The following is a 25117-nucleotide window of genomic DNA, read 5'->3' on the forward strand; positions in this document are numbered from 1 at the left end:
TCTGCTTAAAAATCGTGGTTTTGCTTTGCGTTTCTTCTTCCCCCGTGATTAACTGCAGCTAATATTGCTTTGTACGGCATTGCCCTGTGAAGCCTTATCGTCCCCTTGGTCGCACCCAAGACTACATGTTTATGCCACACCTAAACAGGGCACTCCGAAATGTCTATTAGTGCAAGGGTAACTTGTGAGGAATGGACATTTATTTGGACCATGCAAAAAAATTGTGTTTCCCAGTGGAAAATTGTAACTGAAAGAAAATCTTGCAACAAAAAATGAAAGCGACATATGACTCTCATTTTTACCTAACACCTATTTGGGGAGATCTTTGTCTCAAAAATATATATACACTGTTTTTATATTCGCAATTTCCTCAAGATCTTTAAATCATGTCTAGATAAATGCACAATTAATAATTCTCATCTCATTAGCTACACCGCTTATCCTCAGTAGGGTAGCGGGGGTGCTGGAGCCCATCCCAGCAATCATCGGGCAGTGGGCAGGGGACACCCTGAACTGGTTGCCAGCCAATCGCAGGGCACACGGGGACAGACAACTCACTCGGTCATTCACACCTTGGGACAATTTGGACCGGCCAATTCACCTGAAATGCATGTTTTTGGAATGTGGGAGGAAACCGGAGTACCCGGAGGAAACCCACGCAAGCACGGGGAGAACATACAAACTCCGCACAGGAATCAATTAATAATTGCACATTTAAATTACAGATACTGGAGGATCATTTCCACTGTACTGCAGGGTGCTGTTAATAATATTTTAGCCCTGGGCAGCCCTATGTTGTGCCACAATTTGTTTTTTGAATGTCCCCAGAGCGTTCCTTCCCATGGTTTCATTGAGTTCCAGTGACCAGTGACAGAATTCATCACAAATTTAACATACCCGACACCTAGTAAGAGTAACAAGTCACGTGGTATTTTGTAGGGAAGATGACAGGCAGTGCTGTTTGGATACTAATGGGTGTAGTGTATTTGAGGGTGTACCATAAGAATGGCACTATAAGGCTCACCTGATAAGTCACACTCAGTACATTTTTAAAGGAAAAACATTTTGTAAACACACAAGCTGCAACCGATTATTAGCCGCACGTGCCCACATTGAAACAGATATTTACAAAGAAAAACAGTACACAGAATTTTTTTTAATAATATACGGTATCTTACGTCCCGCCGGACTTTTGATAAACAAATATGTGAGAGATCCAATCAACCAACCATATAAGCTTCACACCGACTTCTTTTCATTGTGTCAAAGCGTTGTTTCTTCAGTTTTGTTCTATTATCCATTATGATGAAATCACTGAAAAATGTGAGAGGTGTAGTCACTTGACATACTGTATATCCACACCAGACTTCTTTTAATGGTACTGGAGAAATTGTAAAATTGCCTTAGAAAGTCTTTAAAAAGTGCTTGAATTTTGCTGTGAAAATAATGTATGAACCCTGTGTTCATCTCTAGGCACGGTTCATTTTCCTACAAATAGTTTGGCTACTAGTCAGGAATGAAGTATTTGGCACATTAAAACGTGATGTACCTAAAGTCAGTGTAGATGTTCAATTCAAGATGTGGTCGAATGTGCTCATATTTCAATTGGAAAGGTGGTCAGGGTCATCTCCGCAGGGTAGTGTTCATTCAGGTTTGGCGCCACCTGTCTGCCCCCCAGGTGGCCATTAAAGCTCGGTACAAGCAGGGACGGGCAGATGGAGCGCGTGGTTGGAAGGAAAAAGCAGCGAGATTTCTTCAGCCAAGACCAGAGCAAGTCCCTCCTGTCGAATGCAGGCTGGCAACTAGCGATTTGGTTTTTGTGCAAATAATGACCTCATTAAAACGATAAAGTTGTTTGTATCATCCTGGTGGCTTGTTTCGAGACCTTTACAAATAAATAATTGGATTTAGAGATTACGGGAATGATGTTAATAGTTCAAAGACCTAATATTATGAGTGAGTTTTTTTGTCAAAACTGGACTTATCCTGAATATTTTTGGGTGTTTAAATTGGATGTATAGTATCCAAATACAATTTTAAGTCTGATAAGCAATGCAATGACAGCCTGTTGGATTTTTTAAAGGTTTTTTTGGGGGGGGGATTGAAAGTCACACTTTTGTTTTTTTGTTTTTTTATGTATGCCTAATTGCTCAGATGTGTGCTGATATTTTAAAATACAGCATATAATCGATCCTATCTTTTTGTGTGATAGGTGCGCCTACTCAAAAAAATGGGTATTTATACCTTATTCATGGACTTCTTTTGGAATGTGTTGCTGCTAAATATTATTACACTATTTTTCATTGCAGTATTGGTAAGCTGCACTGCTTTTCATTTCACTATTGTTACTATGCACTTACAACTTAGCCCAGTCTTCAAGCACTACGTTGTAAATTATTTTCCATTTGTCGTGTCATTTGTTTCATCTTAGTTTTTTCCTTAGAATTTTTAATTACATGTTTATCTATTTGCGCCATGTCTAATCTTGTTGTAAACAATGTTTACGATACGGTGTTATCAATGGCAATAAAATGCTTTTCTAATTTTGATGTCACAAAGCAATGTGTGGGACTTGTAGTACAGAGACAAATGATTCATGCAAAACCAGGGATTTTTTTTTTTTTGCACCAAATGAAAAAAATCCACATGAGTATTGTTTCTATTATCATCGGGACATTTCAGTTTTATTATCTGCCCTCACAACAAAAGCCTTATATATTGTAGGTCAATGATTCAGGAAAGCCGCATACGAGCACAACGGACTGGACTCAAAACTGGAGCTCACTTTTGGAGCAAACAAGTATGGTACTCGGGGAATTTTTGAGTGACATGACTTGAATCATCCTTAGTTTTTGTCAGGACCAAAACGGAGACGGGACCTACTTGCGTTGCGTTTTATTGGAAGAAAGAGAAAGGGTTGCGCCCACGATCCATTGATTGCTGGATGCGTGAAGCAGGTCTCCCTGATACTCTGATTTGGATCTTCCGTGGCGAGCGGTGTCGGGGAGGGAAAAACGGGTCAGTAGGACAGGAGAGCAAAAACGTGGTCGAGGTCTGAAGCGAGTCGTAAGCCGGAATCTGAGAGAAGACCTCGTCGGGGACAAAAAAGAGGTCGAAAGCCGGGACGGGAAAATAGATGTGGTCAGGATCAAAAAACGGGTCCAAGCCGGGGAACAGACGGGAGCAAAAATCGGGACAAATGGGAGTCAGGGTCGAAAAAGGCTTGCCTAGTGTTAACTGAGGTTTGCAGACAGACTGACAAAGGGGGATAGGCAGGACCGGGTACAAGTACTGATCGGCAGCCAATCAGGAACCGCGGCAGTTGGCGCCAAAGGAGCGGGCACGGCTGAGTCACATCAGTAGTCATGACAGTTTCTGTTGAGTTAAATGCAGAGAACTCTTATTTGCGTAACGTCGCTTGTTCTTTTACATGTATGTGTGGTGTTTCATTTGTCACTTCTCATGCAAACGTTTACAATATATCGCATGTGAATTGACGCTGTAATTCCACGAAGTACATCTTTATCCATGGAAAATAAGTAGATCTGTTTGAATGGTTACTTCGGCTAATCACTAAAGATTTACCAATTGGTTAGCTAATTTAAATTCATTGCATCCCTGCATCCACCCGTTTCATGTAGAGCTCGTCGTTCTACCGGTTTCAGGTAACTGCAGCTCGTCCTCATAAAAGAGAACGACAGGTGGCTGCTCACCCTTCTTGTATTGGATTCTCACTCCTCGCCAGGGGTACTTTTCATTTCTGTCCTCCGCCAAAGCCGCGGTGATCATCTCTTAGTCAGGATCTCGGAATCTGATGCAAATCCCTCCGCCAGTATTTAAAGCTCTCCCCCCCACCCAAATCATCCCTAGCCAAATCCCCTCAAGATATTCCCCGCTCGATTGGAGGGCATTAAAGGATCGCGAGTGACAGAACAATACACCGTCTGGCAGCCCGGTCGGGATAAATGCGAAAGAGGAGCAAAAGAATCCGAGAGGATGAGGGTAGAAATTCGATGTCGGGGGCCGGAAAGGGGGTCAACTGGGAACAAGAGACGATGGACAGATGCTCGCTGGTTGGCTCAGTCCGCTGCAGCATCGGTCCGAACTGATGTTGTTGCTCCAAAAAAAGGCATAATCGTGTTGTTAAATCTGTGGGTTTTTCAACTTTATTTATGTGGACTTTAATCCACTCCTAATGCTGTTATGTTACATGAAATGCAAGCCCTCTTTGAGAATAAACATCACTCAGAATTTGTGCTTTACCGCTTTTTAGTGCTTTAGAATTTTTTTTTGACCGGAGACACTTGTCAGTTTTTGCACATAATAAAACCCCAGGAGACAATATACTCAATCTTTTTCTTTTGTAAATAATTTAAGTCCAAGTTATGTTGGGTTTTAATCAATTGATTGATTTACCGACTCATAAAGATAGAACTATGTTCAGTGTGTTTCCGACTCGAGGAGTTTCAACCTCAAATTTGACTGTGTAACAGTATACTAACGTTAACTTTGATCATTTAGTTACATTTGAGGTGCTGGCTAAATGTTGTATTCAAGAAACTAAAGGGTTTAGCGACCGCAATATTTGCACCTAAGATTACTTTAAAAATTGGCGAAAATAAATGTATATATACATCACGGATCTCTTAACCGCATGGGTTGTCAGGGTGTCAATGAGGACGCAACTCTGGACAACTTTCTCCATCGTTGACCGTCCCTGGCCTTTTTCTTAGGTCGTGACAATGTTGGCATCAGTCCATATATATATTTATTTATTCTGGGTGGAAACCTATGTTGACCTGGAGAGAAATGGGCGCCACCAGGCTGTTCTTGCCCTATACACACCACATGAAATTGTGTCCCTACGACCCTGGTGGTTAAGGGATCCAAACAAACATATAAAGTATATTTACACACACACACACGTATTACAATTTGAAATACGCAAGATACTTCCATTTTTTAGTAATGGAAAAAGTCAATATACAGGTACAAATACAATTAAAATTTAAAAAATGAAGTAAAACAATTTATCAGAAATCTAAATCATACAATAAAATTAAAATAAATATTTGGAGAAATATGAATTTAAAATGTATGTATTAAAATAAGACACTTTCATTTTTATGATTAAAATACTGAAAAATAAGAGTTTCATTTTCATGCTCGCGGTTTTCAAAAAGAAGTGGTGAGAAATAGAATGAGCGGTAGGCCCAAATATGGTTGGATGGATGAGGTGAAACGTGCTCTGGATATGAGGTTGGTTAATTTAATGGATGCAAGATTGATAGGGATGGATGTGAATGGCGCAGGATAGTTAAGAATCACTGATATCGACGCATATGATCGGGAGGGGGTCAACCAGTAAATGCTGTCAGGCCTCTCTGCTGATGAAGGGTTGCATAGCACTGCAACTCACCCCTTGTTGTGCTGTGGGCTTAATGTTCGGTGTCAGGTTGGGAAGAGTGAAGGGGAATGAATGTTTGTTGAATGTGAGTGTGTTATTTACTCTCGCCACCTCCCACTATGGGAAATTGCTTCGGTATCTAGATAAATAGCTTGTGGTTATCTGCTAGTGTAGGATGAAAATGGTGAAAAAAGAAAAAGTCTGTTTCTGATACAGTCCAAATTCCAACCCAGATCCCCACAAAGATGGAATAAAAGCTTAGTCGAGCGAGTCCTAGAAATGCACAAACTTTCATGTGCCACACGAGCAGCTCGGAAGAGGCTGAAACAATGATTTAAGCCAGAAGATTGCGTCAGCAAGCGAAACATTCAATTTCTAGACAGCACCTTAAAAAATAATGAAGTCTATTTAACCCCGGAGAACCTACGGGTCATAATCTTCCAAAGAAGGATTCTGCAGGGTTGAATATATTTTTTTTTTTAAATCCTAAAAACATATATTGATCAAAATGTATTTCTCCGAAAACCCTTTGACCTGAAAAGATTCTTGGCATCCCAGGAAGTGAAGTATAAGCTAACTCCCAATTTTCAACAGCATTTGACTAATCCGTTTGATTGAGCGTAATGGGGAGGAGCAGCTGCAAAGTGTTTGTAATAATCTGACTGGTGTCGGGTTCGTGTCTATGCTAATGAGCTAAGGTGTTGGCGGCTTTAGCATGACTAATGGCGCCCGTCGCTAACAGAGATGTCTCGGACTCAGAAAACCAGCAAACGGTGAAAAGGGACAATAAAGACACTTTATTTCTAAAAACAGACAGAGGTGGCATGGCGGGAAATTATTATTCCATCAGATTTTACTGCAGATTCACTCACCGGTTTTTAGTCTGACACAAACACGTGTTGGTGTCACGAGATGATGCCTGTTGTCTGCTAATCTGTGTGTTAATTGCGTGTCGAAATGTCCTTGAACAAGAAGGTAATCCCCCAGATGGAGGGAGCGAGCCAGCCATCAGACAGTCATGTGTGGTGGGAATTATTAAAACGAGGGTAATGTATAGTAAAGCATTTGTTGTCGACGTCAGCGAATAATCGGTTAAGAACTTTTTGGGGTCAAAATGAGCTGCTTTTTGAAGAGACTGAGTCACTTTGATGTGGGCGGTAAATGTCATTGCAAATTTTATTTTTTTTCATCCAAATTTTCTCTAGAAGATTCCATTACCTACTTTTATACTTTGGGAATGTGAGGGAGTCGTAGGGTAAGCAAGTGTCTTATAAAATATCTATTGCAAGAACAAGACTTCAGAGCAGCAAATGTAGGTTGCACTTAAAATTTTCAATTTTCACCCCACATTGGCATGAAAATACATTAGAATAAGTAAAATTGTCTGAGATTATGGGTCTCCAATCTTTTTCAAGCTGAGAGCTATTTTTTGTTAAATTACCGCAAGGGGTACCCATTTTGATATGCATTTTTAGAATATTTTTTTATGTTATTACCAAGTTAATTATTGAAAGTATAATTTAACTATAATAATGAGTTTACTAGAAAATCACAATTGCCCAGTACTGGTGAGTTATTTTTAGAACAGGTCAGTGGGCATTTCAGCTGACATTAGGGGGCCCTGGATAATGGTATGATTTTAACTAATTTCCCATATACTTCATCTTAATTTAAGATATGCATTCATTTTATTAGATAAATAACATGAAACTTTCCTTAAAATTAGCAAATTGTTTAGCTGATATGGTATGGTAGATAATTTAAAAAAATAATATTTTCCTAATTTAAGACCTTTTCTTTTTTCTCTGCTTAAAAAAAATAATCCTAAAAAAGGAAAATTATCCTGATGATGTTAGATCTCTTTTGCTTATTTTAGTAATATATGTATGTGTATATATAACAGTACATACAAAGTAAGAAAGACAGATCATTTAGCTGATGGTAGATAATTGTAAGAAATATTTTTCCTCGCGTTGGTAAAAAATCTTAAAAGAATATAACACATCTTACAATAATCAACATTTTATTTGGTACCTTTTGGGTATGGATGGTGAGTGGATCCTTTAACCAGTAGGGTCATAAGAGCACCATTTCCTGTGGTGTGTCTTGGGCAAGTAAAGCCTGGTGGGGCCCATCTCTTTCCTGGCCGACAAATGTTTCCACCCAATCTCGAACAAGGCACACATTCTTTTATTAATTGTATTCTAAGAATCACTTTTCACCTCATTAGTATAAGTTAAAAACTTAAAATATCCATAATAATTTACCTGTTGTACTTTGGTCCCAGTGCGACTTTAATTCCAAATATTTCTTTTTTTGGTTAGACTCTTTGTTTTTGTTTCAGAACCGAGGTCCCCGTGCTGCCATTCAGGAATGTATACCCTTCCCCTCAAGCTTTGAGTTTAAATTTCGTTTAATAAAAAGGATTGAGGATGTCATGTGGGTTTCAGGGCTAGGGTTGATCACATCTCTTGTGAGTTGAAAATGATCTCTCCGGGTCTCATTGTGTATTTTATTCTAGAAGTTGGGTGATAGACCTTAATCCACTTTTGGAGTTTGGTTCCACTGCAACTTTAATTTTAAATAATTTTTTTTTTTTTCTATGTTTGACACTTTTCGTTTTTGTTCCTTCCCCGAGACATCCCACAGGTTCTCCCCAAATCAATTTGCCTCACCGTTTTGTTTATTTTGGTGTCGAGACGTTTTGAGGCTCATTACAAGCGCTTATTCCTTCCTCCCCCTTTTTCTGCACGCCACTTTTCCTGCCGAGTGAGGAATTGTTGATTAGTCATCCTGGCTGTGCGGTGGGAGTAATCGTTTTCCACCAGATGTTAGTTTGGGAAGAAACCAACAAAAAAGAGAGGGGCTGGGCTAGTTCAAGAAGAACAGCTGCTGTCTCTACCGCAGAAGCACATGAAGTCGTCCACTAATCCTTCCCGCAGGTACGGCTGCAATGATTAGTCGACGTTGTCGACAAAAATCGCTAATAGAAAAAATCTGCAACGACTTCCATTGTCGACACGTTTCTTCCAACAGAGGCGCATCTCTACTGGAGTATAATCTCTGCGAAGAGTCGCTCATGCGCAATAGTCTTTGTCTCAAGCCGTAACTTATACAAAAATGGCGGCATCAACATCATGTATGCGTCTTAATATTTTAGGAGAATTCTCGCCTTGATACGGCGAATACAAAGACTAATTGCAAAGTTATAAAGATGACTTTGAATATCATGGCGTTAGCTCAGTGACGCACAAACGTTTAAAGAGCACGTCAGACAGTTGTACGAAATGGAGTCTGACTTGCCTCAGTAAGATTTAAGTAAAATTCAAGCCAATACAGTTTTGATGACAATCATTGTATTTCATGTGCATATACTTTCCTGTAAAAGGAAGCTTGAGCATTATGCCAGACAGTCCCTGACAAACGTGTTTGAAATTAAATGCATGCATTCCGAAAAACAAACATCAGTTGTTATAGCTATTTGATTTTAAACTGTTGAGAATTGTTCAGTAGTTTTTTTTTGACTTGCAGTTGATCACTTAATGTTCTTCACAAAATGCACATTTGTTGTATTTACTGTTCTTCTGGTGATAATGAGCCTGTTCTTGGTTTGCAAAGATTCATGTTTACTTCATTTTAATTTATTATTTGCCGGTCCCTGAAAATTAAACAAAGGTTTTATTTATAGATTCATGTCTACTGACCAAGCACTGTCAACTATAAGTCACACCTAAATTTCAAAGTGCACCTTATGACCTGATGTGCCTTATATACTGTTGTTGGAAATACTCGTTCCCAAGAAAAAATGTGGGGGGAAAAAAAATTCTGAAAGGATTCATTTCGAGTAGAACTTTCACTTTGGTGCTTCCTTTTTCGATTTGTAATACCTCACATATCTAAACAATTCTTTATTTAAACAACACAAGGACACTTTGCTTGCAAAATACCTTTATTTTATTTTTTTCCAAACATACTGTACGTATGCATGATTTTCGCAAGAACTTTTCAGCACCTGATGTTTCCTATGACGTGATCACACGATTTCGGTTACAAGGGCTATCTTGTTCTTGCGGGCGTGCACGAAAAGCCATCCCTCTCTGCCTCGCTAATGAAGAAGGGACTTCATCATCTGTTTAAGCGTTATCCATATATTTGCTTTTCTTACCACACTGCTTCACTACATACTCTCAATCGCTGGACACAGGAAGCAAAAGTAGGAAGCGGTGGCTTCCTTGTTGTGTTGGCAAAGATCTGATTAAAAACACTCCTGCAATCTATAGGTGATTTCTTTTTTTAATATACTGCAATAATTCCCAGAGCATTGATACTTACCGAAGAGCTGTGCCAAACCCATTCTAATGTTTTTATTTATGGCACTCTCATACAATGTTTCTGAAAACTTTGTTTTAGTTCTGGTCATGAACGAGTTAAAACAGTTGTTAGTTGAAGCCCTACTTGCAGTCGTTCATCCCCTACTCGTTCCAATAGTCCACATTGCTCTGAATCCCAAGAGTCACTCGGGGCAGCCTGTATTTACCTGTGAGGTAATTGGCCCCGTTTGAAGGGGCCGACCCTGTCCGTGCTGTAGCCCCAGATTACGTGCTTGGGGTCAAGTGTGTGTGCATTTGTAGTGACTGGCAGTGACTGAGAGCGAGTCCGCGCCCGCGAGACAAATTGCTTTTCTGCTACTCTCTCCGGGTAGCCCTCCTCTTTCATTGTCTTCTCCATCATTTAAACTTTTTTTTTCCCCCGCTCACCCGTTATTTAATCTCTCCAAGCTGTGCCGAAGTAGAAGACGTCTGTTTCGGTTTTGCGAGAAAACACGCCCCCCTGGCTTCCTTGCAGAAAGAGATGCCGATTCTAGAAACACTCAGAAGACAGGCACCCATCTGTTGCATTTTCTTGCCGAGATGCTGAGTGCTACTGTATGTAGGCTAAATTTGGATGCGCGTGAGTGGTTGGGAGAAGAAAAAAATGTTTTTAGCATGGAATGCAAATGCGTCTACAGTTTTATGTGTGACACATGTATTGTAATATTAAAATATATCAATGCTCGTGTTAAGCCATGATTAGAACTTCATATTAAGCCGTGTTATATTACTTTCATTCAGATATTACTCTATTACTTATGTCTATGTGCCTTGTGTTTTGATCATATCAAACCTGTTTGAATCAAAGGAAATTGTCATTGATATCAACATGGTGAAACATTGTATGCAATAACATTACACATGGCATTCCAAGGTAAACATGTAATAGGGACTTAAAAGAGAAACATTAGACTGTCAGGATGAATTAACAAAAATATTTACAAGAGACTAACCGAAGTTATGACATTGCAATGAAAGAGAAGTGCATCATAACAATAGTTCAATGAAAAGTAATGGAATAACATAAAGCAGCAACAAAAATTCCCAAAGAAGTTACATATAAGTAGGGTAAAAGATACATGTATTCAGTGTTTGTGCGCTTGTTTAGGGTGGTGATGGCCCTGGCGAAGAAGCTGTCTTTGAGCCTGTTTGTCCTTGTTTAAAGGGAACTGTAGCGCCTATCGGGGAAACCGGTCAAAGATGGTGGCCAGGGAGGAAAGAATACTTTACAATGTCGATGGCTTTGCTGCGATATTGCAAGGCAGCAATGTCCCTTTTAGTAAAAGAGTGATTGTCAGCCGTCTTCTGAATTTCTACACCATGTCTGTCGTTCATTTGTGCACAGAATTTCCTGTGAATAAAATGGTCATCAATGCTTAATCTTTTTATATATTTACTTTTTTGAGTATAATTTATATTTTATGTATTTTAATTTATGTATTTGATTTATTTTTAACAACTTTTTATTTGTATATTGTTTTGTTGTTGTTTTTATTATAATTTTATTTTATTTATTTGAACTAAAAATGTAATTTTATTGCTTTTATTGCAAACAAATGACCTGAAAAAGAGTCACATTAGTCATTCTCCAACTGGCTTCTAATTTTCGGGTCGGATTGTATCCTTCCCATTCCCTCGTCTCTTATAGGCTCGGCAGGCCACCATACTTTAGTTTTGTTCATTAGCTTCGCTATTCTTGTTAAATATACCTGATCATTGATTGGTTATGGCCATACACCCTGGCAGGAGCAACATTTCATGTGTCTTTTTCATATTTGATAGTCTCAAGATTTGTTTCCATGATTATTTTGATTTTGTTTTTCCCTTGGCTTGGGACCTTAGCTAATAAATATAGTACAAAACGAACATCGTTACGAAGGACACAGGATTCTGAACTAGAAGGAAGATGCAGAAAGGCATTATGGGAAGTAGTTCATCCAATAACATATTGGCATTTTCAGAACGTTGGGACGCAAACTAATGGACAGGCATCCTAGACCCGTAGAAGGCACGTGACTTGAACAGTCATACGCACAAACACCGCATTGATGTTGTATGATGGGGGAAATGCTGTAACAAGAGGTTGAAAAACATTGTATTTCACATCGTAACGTGATAAAAAATTACGTTAGGGACGGCGTATCCCAAAGGTCTTGTTTAATAGGAGCCATCATTTGTTCCCCAACATTTTGGCGGTTTCTTCAGGTGCCACCACGGCATTTTAGCATTCAAGGTGTGACCTCGTTGCAAGGTTGTCAGGAAGGCAGCGAGACATGGCTAACCTACTTTATCTCATCACGCCGCTGTCTACCTTCAGTTCCCTCCCTCCTCCCTGATAGCTTTTACCGCTCCGCTGATCGCACAAATAGGCCTCATTGATTGAATCTGATTCCCGCGGATAGAGCGCCTTTATTGAGTGACAGCTTTTTTTCACCCCGCCCGCCAATGACGGACGGAAGAGGGTTGTTCGGACACGCGACTACGTCAGGAATACGAAACCATCCCTTCCTCACCTAATCCGGCCGTCTCGGAGGCGCTCAGATCATCAAAGACACGCTCTCCGATTTTGCCTGAATGTTTAATGGCGGGGAGTCTCTTAATTGTGGCGAGATTAAAGTGTTAAACTGCGCTCCCCAGTGACATTCATCAAACATTGATTCCAGCTCCGTCTGTGGTCGGGAGGTGTTTCGCAACACTACATGATTTAAAACGATCCCGCTCGGTTCCCAACGGTCCCGGTCGGTATTATCTCCGCGCACACCTCCCTTTTCTGAAACAGACACATCTTAGAGTCGATGTCTGCAGACATTGCCGAGCTGTCATCTTTCGCTGTCTCCTGCAAACTGGAGCAGTTACACTGGCAGGTGTACTCACGGAGCTTTCATGGAATGACAACCTGGAGGTGGGGGGAGAAATACGGGAAATGTGCAGTCTAATAAGCTTCTGTGGGGGAAGAAAAAAAATTTATATCCATGGTGGTTAAAGGATTCTCTGAACACTCTTCAGTTGTACCATTCCAAGCTAGGGGAGGGCGATTCAATCCAAGTAACCACGGGGTAGTATTGATGGATACCGATCCAATACCGATATTTTTTGCGTGGAATTCTCACGATCATTGAATAATTTCACCCATCCTCTATTGAGTTAGTACATGAATGAATAAAAATAGCTTAAAAGGGTCTATTTTTTAGATAACTTGAAAATCTCACCTTAAGGAGAAATTCACTGTTTTGAAGTCATAAACAAAAACACAGTGCCAGAAAACATCCAAAAATTATTCATTCGGAAAGAGGGAAATTATAACTTAAGGGGATGTAGTAAATTCATTATCCCAAAAGTGAGAACAACCAGGAAAAGCATGTGTGTGTCTGTGTGTGGAGTCTTTGTTTGATCTCGTCTTGTAAATCGTTCCAATGTCCAACTATTCATTCATAAAGTGGGATCTACGCAAATTGTGTAGATCCGAGGAGAAAATGTTTAATGGTGATTTAGGGTGAATAACCATAGTGTGATGAGGCTCGTGAGGCATTGACAAATAGGCAAAGACAATGCTTAATTATACTGGTCAGAGAGAAATCGCTCCCCTTCCACGCCCAATGCATCATTCATGCATCAGTTCCGTGTTTTAGCTACCAAATTTTATGTCGCAAGCAAAGTGCCCGTCTGTTGTGTATTGAAAGCATTGTTTGGATATTTTCAAGTATCAAAAATGCAAAAAAAAAAAAAAGTGGCGGGTGACACAGGACAATTTCAGAACATATGAAGACGGACATAAAAATAATTGGATTCTGACTGTTTTGTTTTTAGCAGGATTTATCGGTATTTGTCAGGGTGGGAAGTTATTATGCATCCCTGCTCCAAATATCCTGCAACAACATTTGTAAACGTACATTCAAATTAAAAGCGGCACCTGTTCCGTCGTAATGAAATTCAACTTGTGTATTCCTGTAATTGAATTGCTTTTGCCATCTTTGGCGTCATCCCTAAAGGGAAACGCGTCGCAGGCCGCAGCTCGTAAAAAAAAGAGGAAAAAAAGGGCCCTCAGGGAACGAGACGGCCGAGGAGCGAGAAGCCGTCGAACTTTCTTGTCTTGTTAATTGGAAGTGCCGCTCCACTAAACAGGGCAAAGAACCGCTTCTATTTAGTCAAGAGAGACCAACCTGTCATTTTTTTTCTTCATCGCTTTTAACCTTGCGCCCACTCACTATCTTGCATTCTCTATTGCCGCATACAAGAGCGATTTAAGCCAGAGTGTTTATTATATAGCAACCCCTATTGGTGAAAAGACCTAATTCATTTCAATAACACAATATCGATTTTGATTTAAAAGCAGAAATGCACAAAAACATTTACAAAAAAAAATGTTATGACTTGTAGGATTTAGAAAGTGTTTCGTAGTGCAGCGGTCAGCACGTTCGCCTGACACGCGAAAGGTCCCCGGTACGAGACCGAGTGTAAATATATTTTGGCCTGGAGAGGGATGGGCGCCACCAGGCTGTACTTGCCCAAGACACACCACAGGGAATGGTGCCTTTACGACTTTAGTGGTTAAGGGATCCAACGAACCAACCAACAAGGTTAAGAACAGTGTCATTTCCTCTAAGGGGACCAGTAAAATAAATCAAAAAATTATTTTACACAACTTAAAGAGCCCTTTGAAGAAGCTGAAATGTGTGACGGCCATCTTACTTTTACATTTCACAATTTTGCAAAGTTAGTTATTTCGCGCAGCACGGCACAGTGGTTAGCGGCACAGTCCTGAGGTCATGAGAGCGAACCTTCCTGTGTGGAGTTTGCATGTTTTCCCTGTGCTTGTTTGTCCCCTGCCCACTGCCCGAAGATAGCTGGGATGGGCTCCAGCACCCCCGCAACCCTACTGAGGATAAGCAATGCAGACAGACAATGGATGGATAAATAGTTGGTCATGTGGTGCTTTACGGACGAAAAGACCATTTACCGCACATTGCTGAGCCCTGTACATGATGGTTATTGAGTCCCCCGATTCAGGACTCTTCAACTTTTTCTTCCCCACTGTTTCTTTCTTGAGCCACTCATCTTAGCCTCTTGGTTGCCAGCTATGACCACTAGCCACTATTGTGATTGATAGCTGCTCAGGCTTGGCCCCTACAGTTTCACTCACCTTTCACAGTGGGTCATTAAAGTGCATGTCACACAGTTCCACGATTAGGCATCTTCCTCCGTTTTCCACTGTTTCCTTCTCTGACCACCTTACTATAGCTCGCCTTCAGCCACTATTGTTATTGTTAGCCACTTGGCGGAAATAAAGCGGTGTCACTCACATTCCACAGCTGAGCCCTGCATGTGTTGGTCGCCATCACATTCATTCTTTTCACTGTTTTCTTCTCTAGGCACTCGTGTAAGCCACCGTGGCTTACTGCCAGACGCTATCGTTATTGATAGCTGCTCCGTATAAATAAAGCATTTTCGTCTTGTTTGTGTCACTCACCTTCCACAGCTAAATATCGCCCATGATCCCTGGCTGCAGGCTATGGCTGATTACTAGCCAATATTGTTTAGGTTAGCTGCTCTGTGCAGATATCTTTTTCATACTTCAGTGGCACTCACCTTCTGTCAGCAAATGTCCAAATTGTTGCCTCTTTAAATGTTTCCTTCTCTAGCCACACATTAGCCATTTGGTTGCAGGCTCTGACTAGCTGCTATTGTTATTGTTAGCTTTCTTTCTATATTAAACTAAAGAAATACTTTGAATCATTAATACTCCACTGCAACCGTATGTGGAACTAGACTGCATTGGATCGCTACTGATTGGTTGGCTCTCGTTCTTCCAACCAATCAGGTACTTCTATGGGTGGGGCTGACACAGGCTTTGTTTCACCTGAGACTGATTTACAGTGTTTCACATGGATCGCTTATCAGTGGTCAAGTTTTATATATATATATATATATATATATATATATATATATATAAACTCAATATCTGCAAGTGTGTTGAAAATCTAACCTGATCATTGGCCACAAAGCCAATTATCGGTCCATCTCTAAACTCAAACTCCACTTTGACAAGTAATTTACCTCAACCCCAGACAAACTTTGTATGGCAAAACTGTTGCTGGGTTCTCAGCAGCTGGAGAAAACAGCAAGCCTGTGTATTTTCAGGATAAGAGTGGGTGCTATCTTAATTGCTTTTCCGCGAATAATTTGCGTCCCCTAATATAGCCGTAATGAAAGTGGCTGCTGCTTTTTCTATTTATTTATCCCAAAATGAATTGACGGGGGGGTGACGTTTGCCGGGCTGGTTATTGCGCACCAGGGAGTCTAGAAAATGAGTGTAATTATCCTTCTGATATGTTGTATGAATATGCATTCATACCATTTTTTGTGCAGCATATCTTTACGTGTGTTTGCGAAATTTTGAAAAAGAGCTGACTTTATGTACCGCCGCCCACTCATGCAATTTTGTAAAGTGGTTGCCATGGTTTTGCGTTGCCTGTCATGAGAGTGCTGCTGGAATTGACGTGCTTTTTGAAATTGTTTTATGAGACTCTTTTGGAGATTGAGATGCAACTGCTCAACTTTAATCCAAGATGATCAAAATCGAAAAGTTGGAGCCAAACAGTGCCCATATCCGCTTTTTTTCACAAAAAATACAAAATAACAATTTCCTTGTTTGTTCTTTTTTAACTTTTATTCGTTCAGGGCAAACTTTTGGAGCAGCAGGCTGCATAAAGTTAAAAATGTTGGCACAAAAGCCGGACCAGGAGGAAAAGATATAAGATTTTTAAATTGTTTTAAATTTTTTATCTTACCACCTGCTGATGCAGTCTCGACCGACAATACATTAGAAAAAAAGGCTTCCTATTTTTCTAATATTTATTCATGAATACATTTACATGTGGCCATTTATTATACTGTTGTATTTATTAAACATGTTATCATTATATATATATATATATATATTGCCCACTGTTGTTTTGTTTTTTTTAACTTTTTAGCGCGTATGCTCTGTTTGCATCATTGTCACTATTGGCGAATCATGTTGCTGTTCTTTGATCAACGCACCCTTTATGGTTTATCACATTTTTGTGAGCTGGAAGGATGTATTTAAAGAGGGCTTGGGGGAGGAACTTTAGAAAAAATTAGATTCCTTTAATGTTTCAAGTTTTGTTCAGTCCAGGGCAGTGGGCAGGGGACACCCTGAACTGGTTGCCAGACAGTCGCAGGGCACACAGAGACAGACAACTCACTCACTCATTCAGACCTAGGGACAATTTGAACTGGCCAATTAACCTGGAATGCATGGGGGGTTTTTTTGGAATGTGGGAGGAAACCGGAGTGCCCGGAGGAAACCCATAGAAGCACAGGGAGACCATGCAAACTCCACACAGGAAGGTTCAATCTCATGACCTCAGAACTGTGCCGCTGTGCTTCCCCACAATAATACCATTAAATATATATGTACATATGTTATGGAGGAGGGGATCACTCAGTGACAAAAGGCGGCTCTGAAACTTTTTTTTTTTTGGGTTGTACTTTAAAAAGATATATGTATTGTTATTCAAGCCTGGCAGACAGTGGTCTGTGTGCCACTGTTTGCCCACACTTAAATACTCCGAATTCCTGTTTCTCCACTGATAGCAACCAACACATGTGGCAATAAATCATCCATTTGTTACTAGCGTCTGGCAGCTGACAATATTTTTTTTGTGTGTGTGTGTGATTTTCCACAGGCGGAAGGTGAAGACAATTTGAAGAAGATCCAGCTGATGGAGTTGGCCATTCTCAACGGGACATATCGAGACAACAACATCAAAGCGCGTAAGTGAACTACGATTATCGCCACTTTGGTTCATTCTAAGGACACATATCCACTCTGGAGCGTTTACTCAATTGATTTTTTTTTGTTAATTAATCGGTCGCATCTGCGTTAAGTCAGAGTACATGTGTGCTGACCAAACACTTTGTGTTTTGCGACTAAATCCTTAAACGTTGAAGGAGGTGCATTTAGTCCTCTGTGTTGCTTTCTCATCCACCCATCCATCTTTTCTCCATCCATCCCTTTTTTTCTTTGCTCTTAGTCACTCGGGAGCCGCTCACTTTGTTTTGAGCTCTGCATGTCGCCATCTAGTTGTGCTGACTGGAGTAGCATCCACGCTAGCATCTGGCAACCTAGGCGAAAATCTGCTTGAATGTGGTCAATGTCGGTGTGATGGCAAGCTTTATAGGAATAATAGAACATCTTTTGATTATTTACAAATATTAGTTTTATGGGATGAAATGTTAAGTGTTTGGCTAGGTTCAAATCGCAGGAAAATTAAGATTTTGAAGACAAAATGAGCTAGGGGAGGGCAATATAACCATAGTAAATTGTGCATAATGAACTCTTTTTTTTTTACTTAAAAGGAAATCAAAGTGTCTGTTTGCGTTATGCATGAGGTTTTACCCTATTTGTGCAAAGATTGATCAGTCGAAAAATATGTTTGATCACAATTGCAAAGCATGGGATGCAGCAGGAATCAAACCTGGGTCACAGCTAGTACAAAAATAAGTCAGTGGACCAGCACTAATACAGATGACTTACGAAAAAGGTATTCGGTTTTATCTCGTTATTTCATTTAGTCACAGTATCAGATAAGAACGTAAGAGAATTAAGAAAACAGAAAGTAAATACAGAAACCACAATGTGAAACGACTTAGACTTGACTAGTAATTGTAACATCTGACATGCACAAAATTAGCATTTGATTTTGGTACTGTGAGGAAAAAAGTGATGATTAAATAAAATCAAATGCCCTTTTCCATGTCATCTATACTACTGGTGGTCCAGTGGTTAGGATTCGGCGCTCACCGCTGCCACCCGAGTTCGATTTCCATTGTATCTCACTGAAAAGTTTGAGATGAGAAAAAGTGAAAAAAAAATTTAATGAAAAATTATGGATGCACTATACATGAATGAACATATAGAACACAATTGTGATATTAAAAGAAATGGAAAGATCGTTTGATCATGTCTGAGGCTTAATTTATTCCTGTTAGGTTAGCTTTTTTTTTTTTTTTTTTTTTTTTTGCTAATGCAGCTGTGTTTAGCATCACTTAAGCTGGATAGCTGCTAGTATCACTTTGAATGTTAATGCTAATAAATTTAGCAGCCAGTGTCACTGACCTTGGCATTGTGGAAACAGCAGCTAACTGCTTATGCTAGTGCTTTTCCAATAATTAATGAAATTTGTATTAAAAATGTGCAGTATTTAAACTTGATTTCTGACCGAAAAGTAAATACAATCCCTCAAATTTCTGATTTTTTTTCCTTTGAGTGAAACACAAAGGGAAAAGAGAAATGTGCTCATTATGTCTTTTAAGATCAAAAAGCCCAACTTTTTTCCCTAAAATATTATGTATTACTTCTTTAAACATTTGCAATTATATTAAAAAAATAAACTTATCAAAAGTGAATGGGCAGTATATTGTGGTTTACTTCAGTTTTTGTTCCTGAAAACAAAATATGACACACCAAAAAAATTGTTTACCCCGAAAATTGAGCATCAAGACTTCAGGTTTTCTCATCTGTCTTTGTAGCCCAGTTAAAGAAAACTCGGTCAATCAATTCTCAATTAGCAGACAATTTCACACAATCACCAGTTAGTTGTTTTTATCTTTCCCCGAGAATGATTGTCCCCATTCCTTAACAGTACCAAAGATCGTATCTGAAGTATTTGATTGACTGTTATTCTAACGCAACGCAGCACACCACACGCCAACTTAAGAAATTCGCTAATTGCTAGCTAGCTATCTGCAGCCAAGTTTGAAATACAAATTTTGTATCTCAAACGTTCACATTTGCATCCTGTGTCTGTGTCAATCTGGAGTCACGGGGGCAACCAGGAAGACGAACTATGTTTGTGTTCTCCTTGTTCATATTTGAAATTGTGTTTGTGTGTTATTGTGTACTGTTTATGTCGCTCCTCATGCAAACATTTGCCCAGGTGTTTTTTTTTTTTTTTCTGCGCTTTGCATCGGGATGCAGCAAGCTTGTTTTGGTGTGAAGTAGGGCTGGGCGATGTGTGGGAGGAGAAATTGATCACAATTTTTGGAAAATGAAATTCCGATCTTGACGATTAAAGGAGGCATTTTGAAGGGGGATTAATTAGCATGTTTCTGGCTATTTGTTTTTCGAAAATCCGGACAGGGTTTTGTTCAATTGGGCCTTTTTTTTCTATTTAAAATTTACAGGAATCAACGCAACGACAATAGCATTATTGGGTAGCTAGCCACCGTGTCAACAATAGTGGCATTGGTATTTAAGATCATGAAGCTAGCATTAGCTGCTAAATTAGATAGCCTTAGCTGCCAGTTTGATGCAAGTGGCTAAAACGAAACTAGCATCAAAATTGATGCTATTCATTGATACAGCTCGCTACCCTGTCCACAATGTTATCTTTACTAGTTAGGGTCATTAAACTGGCATTGGCTAATAACTTATCCTGCATTAACTGCTAAAGTGATGTTGTTCACCAAAGTGACTAGTAAGGCAACCTGTCCAATAGCCACAAAATTAATGCTATTCATTAATGTTGCTAGCTAGACACCCTGTCCACATTGTTAGCGTTAGTATTGAAGGAAATGAAACTGGTATTGGCTGCTAAATACTTTAGCATTATCTGCTAAAGCATTCTAGCAGCAAAAGTAAAGCCAGCGATTAAAAATAACACGATTCACTAATGTGACTAGTTAGCCAGCCTGTCTACAATGTTGGCGTTAAAAGTTAAGTTCATGAACTGGCATTGGCAGATTCGGTATTCAGTTTAAACTGCTAAAATGTTAGTGAAAAATGGGAAACTACCCAAAAGGGTGATGCTATTCACTCATGCAGCTAGCTAGCCACCCTTATTTAGCATTAACTTTTAAAAGTTTGTAGAGGCTAAAGCAATGCTAGCCACAAAAGTAATGCATTCACTCGTGCAGCCAGCCAGCAACCCTGCTCATAATAGTTAAGGTCACAATGCTAGGGTTAATTTGAAAGCGGCATCGGTTGATTATTCAGGATTAATTCCTAGATTTATGCTAACAGCTACGGCCAAATTAGCCATTAATTTGCTAATGCAGCTAATTGGCAACCCTGCTAGTGATGGTAGTTAATGTCAGTGTCCTTAGTTTAGCTCACAAAACCTGAATTAGCTGCAAAGTGATTCAGTAGTAACTACTTAAGAAAACCTGTTCACTAATGCTATTAGCTAGCCACCCTGTCCACAATTGGCATTAGTAGTCACGGTTGTGAAACTGGCATTAGCTGCTTAAAACGTTAGCATATACTGCTAAAGTGATGAGGCTAGCAGCCGCGTTAGCACTACATCCAGGCCAGAGACTGCTTACTCAGAGTATAGATGATCTAAAGATCTTTAATTGTTCTGAGATTATGATCATTGTTTAAGTCCTATCGCCCATCCCTAGCGCAAGGGGTTATTTTGTTTTGCTTTGTGGTCCACAACCATGATCATTGCATGCATGGACTAATTTTACCTTTTGCTCCCCCTCCCTCCTCTTCCCCTCCCCTTCTCCCTGCCAACTCTCTTCTTTTTTTCCCTCCTTTTATATTTCACCCTTCCATCTGCGGTAACCGTCCGCCTTCCCCCACTTCCTGTCCTCCGCTCTCTTCGCTTATGGCAGCCACCCTTGCGTTCTCTCTTGCAGCGGCGGCAGCGGCGGCGGCTCAGGGACCCCGCCTCATTGCGACCCCAGGGGGTCAGGTGCTGCCGCCCGGGGCTCTGCGGCCCCAGACCCCCGCCGGGGCCCCCATCATGAACCTCATCCGGCCCACTCAGATGGCTGCCATGCTGCCCAACGGCACCCCCACCCTGGTGCCGCCCACGCCCGACGGCGGGCTCATCTACACCACGCCGTACGATTACCCCTACGCCCTGGCGCCCACCTCCCTGCTGGAGTACCCCATCGAGCACAGTGGGGTTCTAGGTAAGCGGACCTGGGGGAGCGTCAGCGCCGCCCACTTTAGCCAGCCCATGCAAGAGGGCGGCTTGTTTTACCCTGCCATGGGGGTACTGGACGTTAGCCACAGTCAGGACTTTTTGAAAGGTAAATATGTGGTGTCCACTTGAGAGGCACCGGCAGGGTGGATGAAGGCGGGTCAAGCTGCGCGGCTGATTTCCATTGGAGGTCAATTGATAGCCTTCGCGTGACTTCAAGCGTATCCCTGAATATAAAAAGTCGGCCATATTGGATGAGTCCACTAGACGCGGTATGATGTTGTCTCGGGTCTGGACTTATTTCGTTGGATGCTCAAATGAAAGAGGAATTTGTTAGGCGTTGTTTTTTGTGACTGTACCGCTTATTTCTAAGTACTATCATCTGGTGAGTGGAGGCCAGACCGAGAACCTCTCTCTCAATGCGCCCTTCGGGGACGGTGGGTGGGTGCCTAAACCCTAGGCCAGTCATGTCAAACTTCGGGCTTGTGGGCCGTATCTAGCGCGTTGAATGATTTAATACGACCCACCATAAATTTCAAAAAAGCAAGTCTCTAAGTAATTGCATCGGAAGTTATGATTTTTAGATGAATGCAAACCAAATCAGCAATGCCCCAGTGTGTAATTTATGACCACTAGATGGTACTTTTGTCTCGAGCGAACAAAAACCAGTGCTGTAGCAAGACGTCAGACAAACATGGTGGCAGCCATAGGTACGGATTTCAGTATGTAAAAGAAATACATTTCTTGGCCTATGATTTTTTTTTAATAAAAATTAACATTGGTATGATTATTTCAGCCTCGTATTCAAATATATTTTTTTCACCTTTTTTACTGATTTTTTTTTGTACCACTTAGTGGCACTAAATATTACATACTGACTTTTTAAAAATGTTTATTTTTTTTTATGCATGGGAGGTAGGAAGACATTCTGTTATTCATATTAACTTTTTAAATTGGAATCATGAATATTCTAAATTTCATAATTTAACTGTTGGCATGTGATAATAACTTTAACTACTTACATAGCTAGTATGCAATTATGTCCGTACTATAAGGCTATTGCATGAGAAATCTGTAAAGCGTAAGGCCACTATCGCATGTAAAAATGTGTTCTTTTTTTCTCCGCTAATTAGCAATTGTTTCGACAAACTCGTTATGTGGTACCAATACAAATTAATTGGGGATTTAAAAAAGAAAACAAGAATAATTGAAACTATTGTTGGCAAAATGTAACAGTTTTTAACCTTTTTTGAAAAAAACAACAACAATTATTGTCAATAATGCTATCCAACAAAATGCTCTCTTCGTCCGCTAGAGGGCATACTTGAGTTTTTAGACCTTGGTGAGTTGCTTCAGGTGTAAGACTGCATGGCCCTGCATGCTCAAACTCCTTGCCCATAATAGTGCGCCGTTTGCCGGCTGAAACGAAACCCCGGATATCGTCTTATTCGAACCCAAACCCCTACACCAAACGCTTGTCGATCGCGCGTCTGGGTTCTTGTTTGTACACAAGTGAACATTTGTTGTGATTTAGCCTGGAACGTTTAACGATAGCCAAACTAGAGCTTTGATTGCCATATTTCAAATGTCAATCATAAAAATAAAGAGGTAAACTTAAACCCATCCAGTATGGCCGCCAGTACTCTGGTTTCCCGGATGTTGTCCATGTGATGAGGAAATATCTATTGTGGGGGGAGGGGAAAGCAATGAGCCTCTTAAATGTCTCGCCGCAAGGTTTACTCGGGGTCACTCTGCAACGGAAACAACCCGGCAGATACGAGCCTTTCTTGCACTGGCCTGGAGGCATATTTCGTCTGGCAGGAGATCCCTTCGGATTCCTGCCGCTTCTGAAATGATTCTTCTCTTTTTCTTGATGCCTGCAGATAGTCCCCCTGTCACTCCCACTGGGGGTGTTCATTAAATTCCTCCAGTCGTCCTGTATTTTCTCCGCTTCCTTTGTTGTTTCGGTTTCACCTGTGGTCATTGTTGGGCGCGTTACCGAAAAAAAGTTCCTAGTTACTTCATTTAAAAAGGGATTGTGTTACCCCCCCAGATTACTGACATCCTAAAATAGCACAATATCTACAATAAATTGCCGATTCCCTAAAACTGCTAACACATAGTCACATAATCAAAGAAACAGAAGAATACATGTAAACTAACCGTGTTGAGACGATGAACCCTTCATAATTCTTTGCTCGTGCAATCTTGAGAGACAGCTGAGACATAACATCCATTTTGTCGACCTTGCGACATGTAAAGCCTATTGTAAGTTAAACAAGACTTCATAAACATTGACATCTTTAATATTTCTGTGTCTGCGGAGGTTACATTAACAGACAATTTGACATCATTGGCGGATTTTGTCTTTTTTTCTCAAAAAAAAAAGTTTACGGGGAAATGTTAAGGCCATCCATCATTTTGAAAGGGTGAAAATTGGAAAATATTCTCGCCCCCAGCAGCAGGTCCCTGAGACTCGCAGCACAGAGGGAGGTTGAGAGACAAAAAGGGACAATGACAGGTGGATAATTTTTAAAAAGTCATAGAGAAAGAAACCCGGCCTGAGCCGAAAGTAATGATTGGCATTATATATAGAGATAGATAGATACTTTATTCATTTTCGTAGGGAAATTCACACTTCCAGCATTATCCTTGTGTTGAAAAATAAAATAATAAAATAAAGATATAGAATACAAAAATACCCAATATAACGTTTTGCTGTAGAGTATTTAAATAATGCTACGGAAAATACACACTGTAATAAAAATAGGGTAATATGCAAATGTGGGGTGGGGTTAAATGTGAGCTTTTACTCCCCCGGGTGGAGTTAAAGAGCCTCATGGCATGAGGAAGAAATGATTCCCTCAGAGACTGTGACAGCAGTCTGTTGCTGAAGCTGCTCTTATAGGCCCGACCTGCAATTCAGCTCGTACTATAAACAGTATTAATAACGCGTTACAATACTCGTTACCGAGAAAAGTAATTGGATTCCTTTGTAACGCGCCCCCGACATTGCCTGTGGTGAACCTGAGCCTAATTCCCGAGCTTCCCGTCCGGTTCACATACGTTTGCCGGGGAGAAAAAAAAGTGACGAGCATCTGGCCTGCCAAATGTTAACTAAAACATGACAAATCCACAAAGCCTTCTTTTTTCCCCCCCCTCGCTTTAATTTGACACACGTGCAATGTTTGCATGTTGCCTCCGGGAGTCATGTGCAGCATCTTCCTCTTGAACTTGCAGCGGCTTAGCGCGTTTTATTTACTCGCCGCATCGATCGGTGCCTTCAGCAACGCCTTTTCGCGCACGCCCCCCCGCCACTACTTGATCTCGCCGCCATTGGTTTCGCGGACAGCAGGGAAATGTTAGGCCATCTGCCGCTTCGG

The 25117-nt window shown here is 40.5% G+C and overlaps 1 protein-coding gene across 5 annotated transcripts in view; it reads left to right on the forward strand.

Annotated features, from left to right (window-relative positions):
- Nucleotides 1–25117, forward strand: part of qkia (QKI, KH domain containing, RNA binding a) — a 109704-nt gene that overhangs the window by 74689 nt on the left and 9898 nt on the right. For 2 of the 5 annotated variants that reach the window (XM_088353832.1, XM_088353835.1), the window contains exons 5-6: nt 17487–17574; nt 21421–21843. In XM_088353832.1, coding sequence (XP_088209958.1) covers nt 17487–17574; nt 21421–21843 — 511 coding nt within the window. The remainder of the gene's footprint in view (nt 1–17486; nt 17575–21420; nt 21844–25117) is intronic. The other 3 variants (XM_088353836.1, XM_088353834.1, XM_088353833.1) reach the window with 2 other exon arrangements.

The sequence above is a fragment of the Urocampus carinirostris genome, chromosome 15 (genome assembly GCF_059441175.1).
Source record: "Urocampus carinirostris isolate Australia breed hairy pipefish chromosome 15, RoL_Ucar_1.0, whole genome shotgun sequence".
NCBI lineage: Eukaryota > Metazoa > Chordata > Actinopteri > Syngnathiformes > Syngnathidae > Urocampus > Urocampus carinirostris.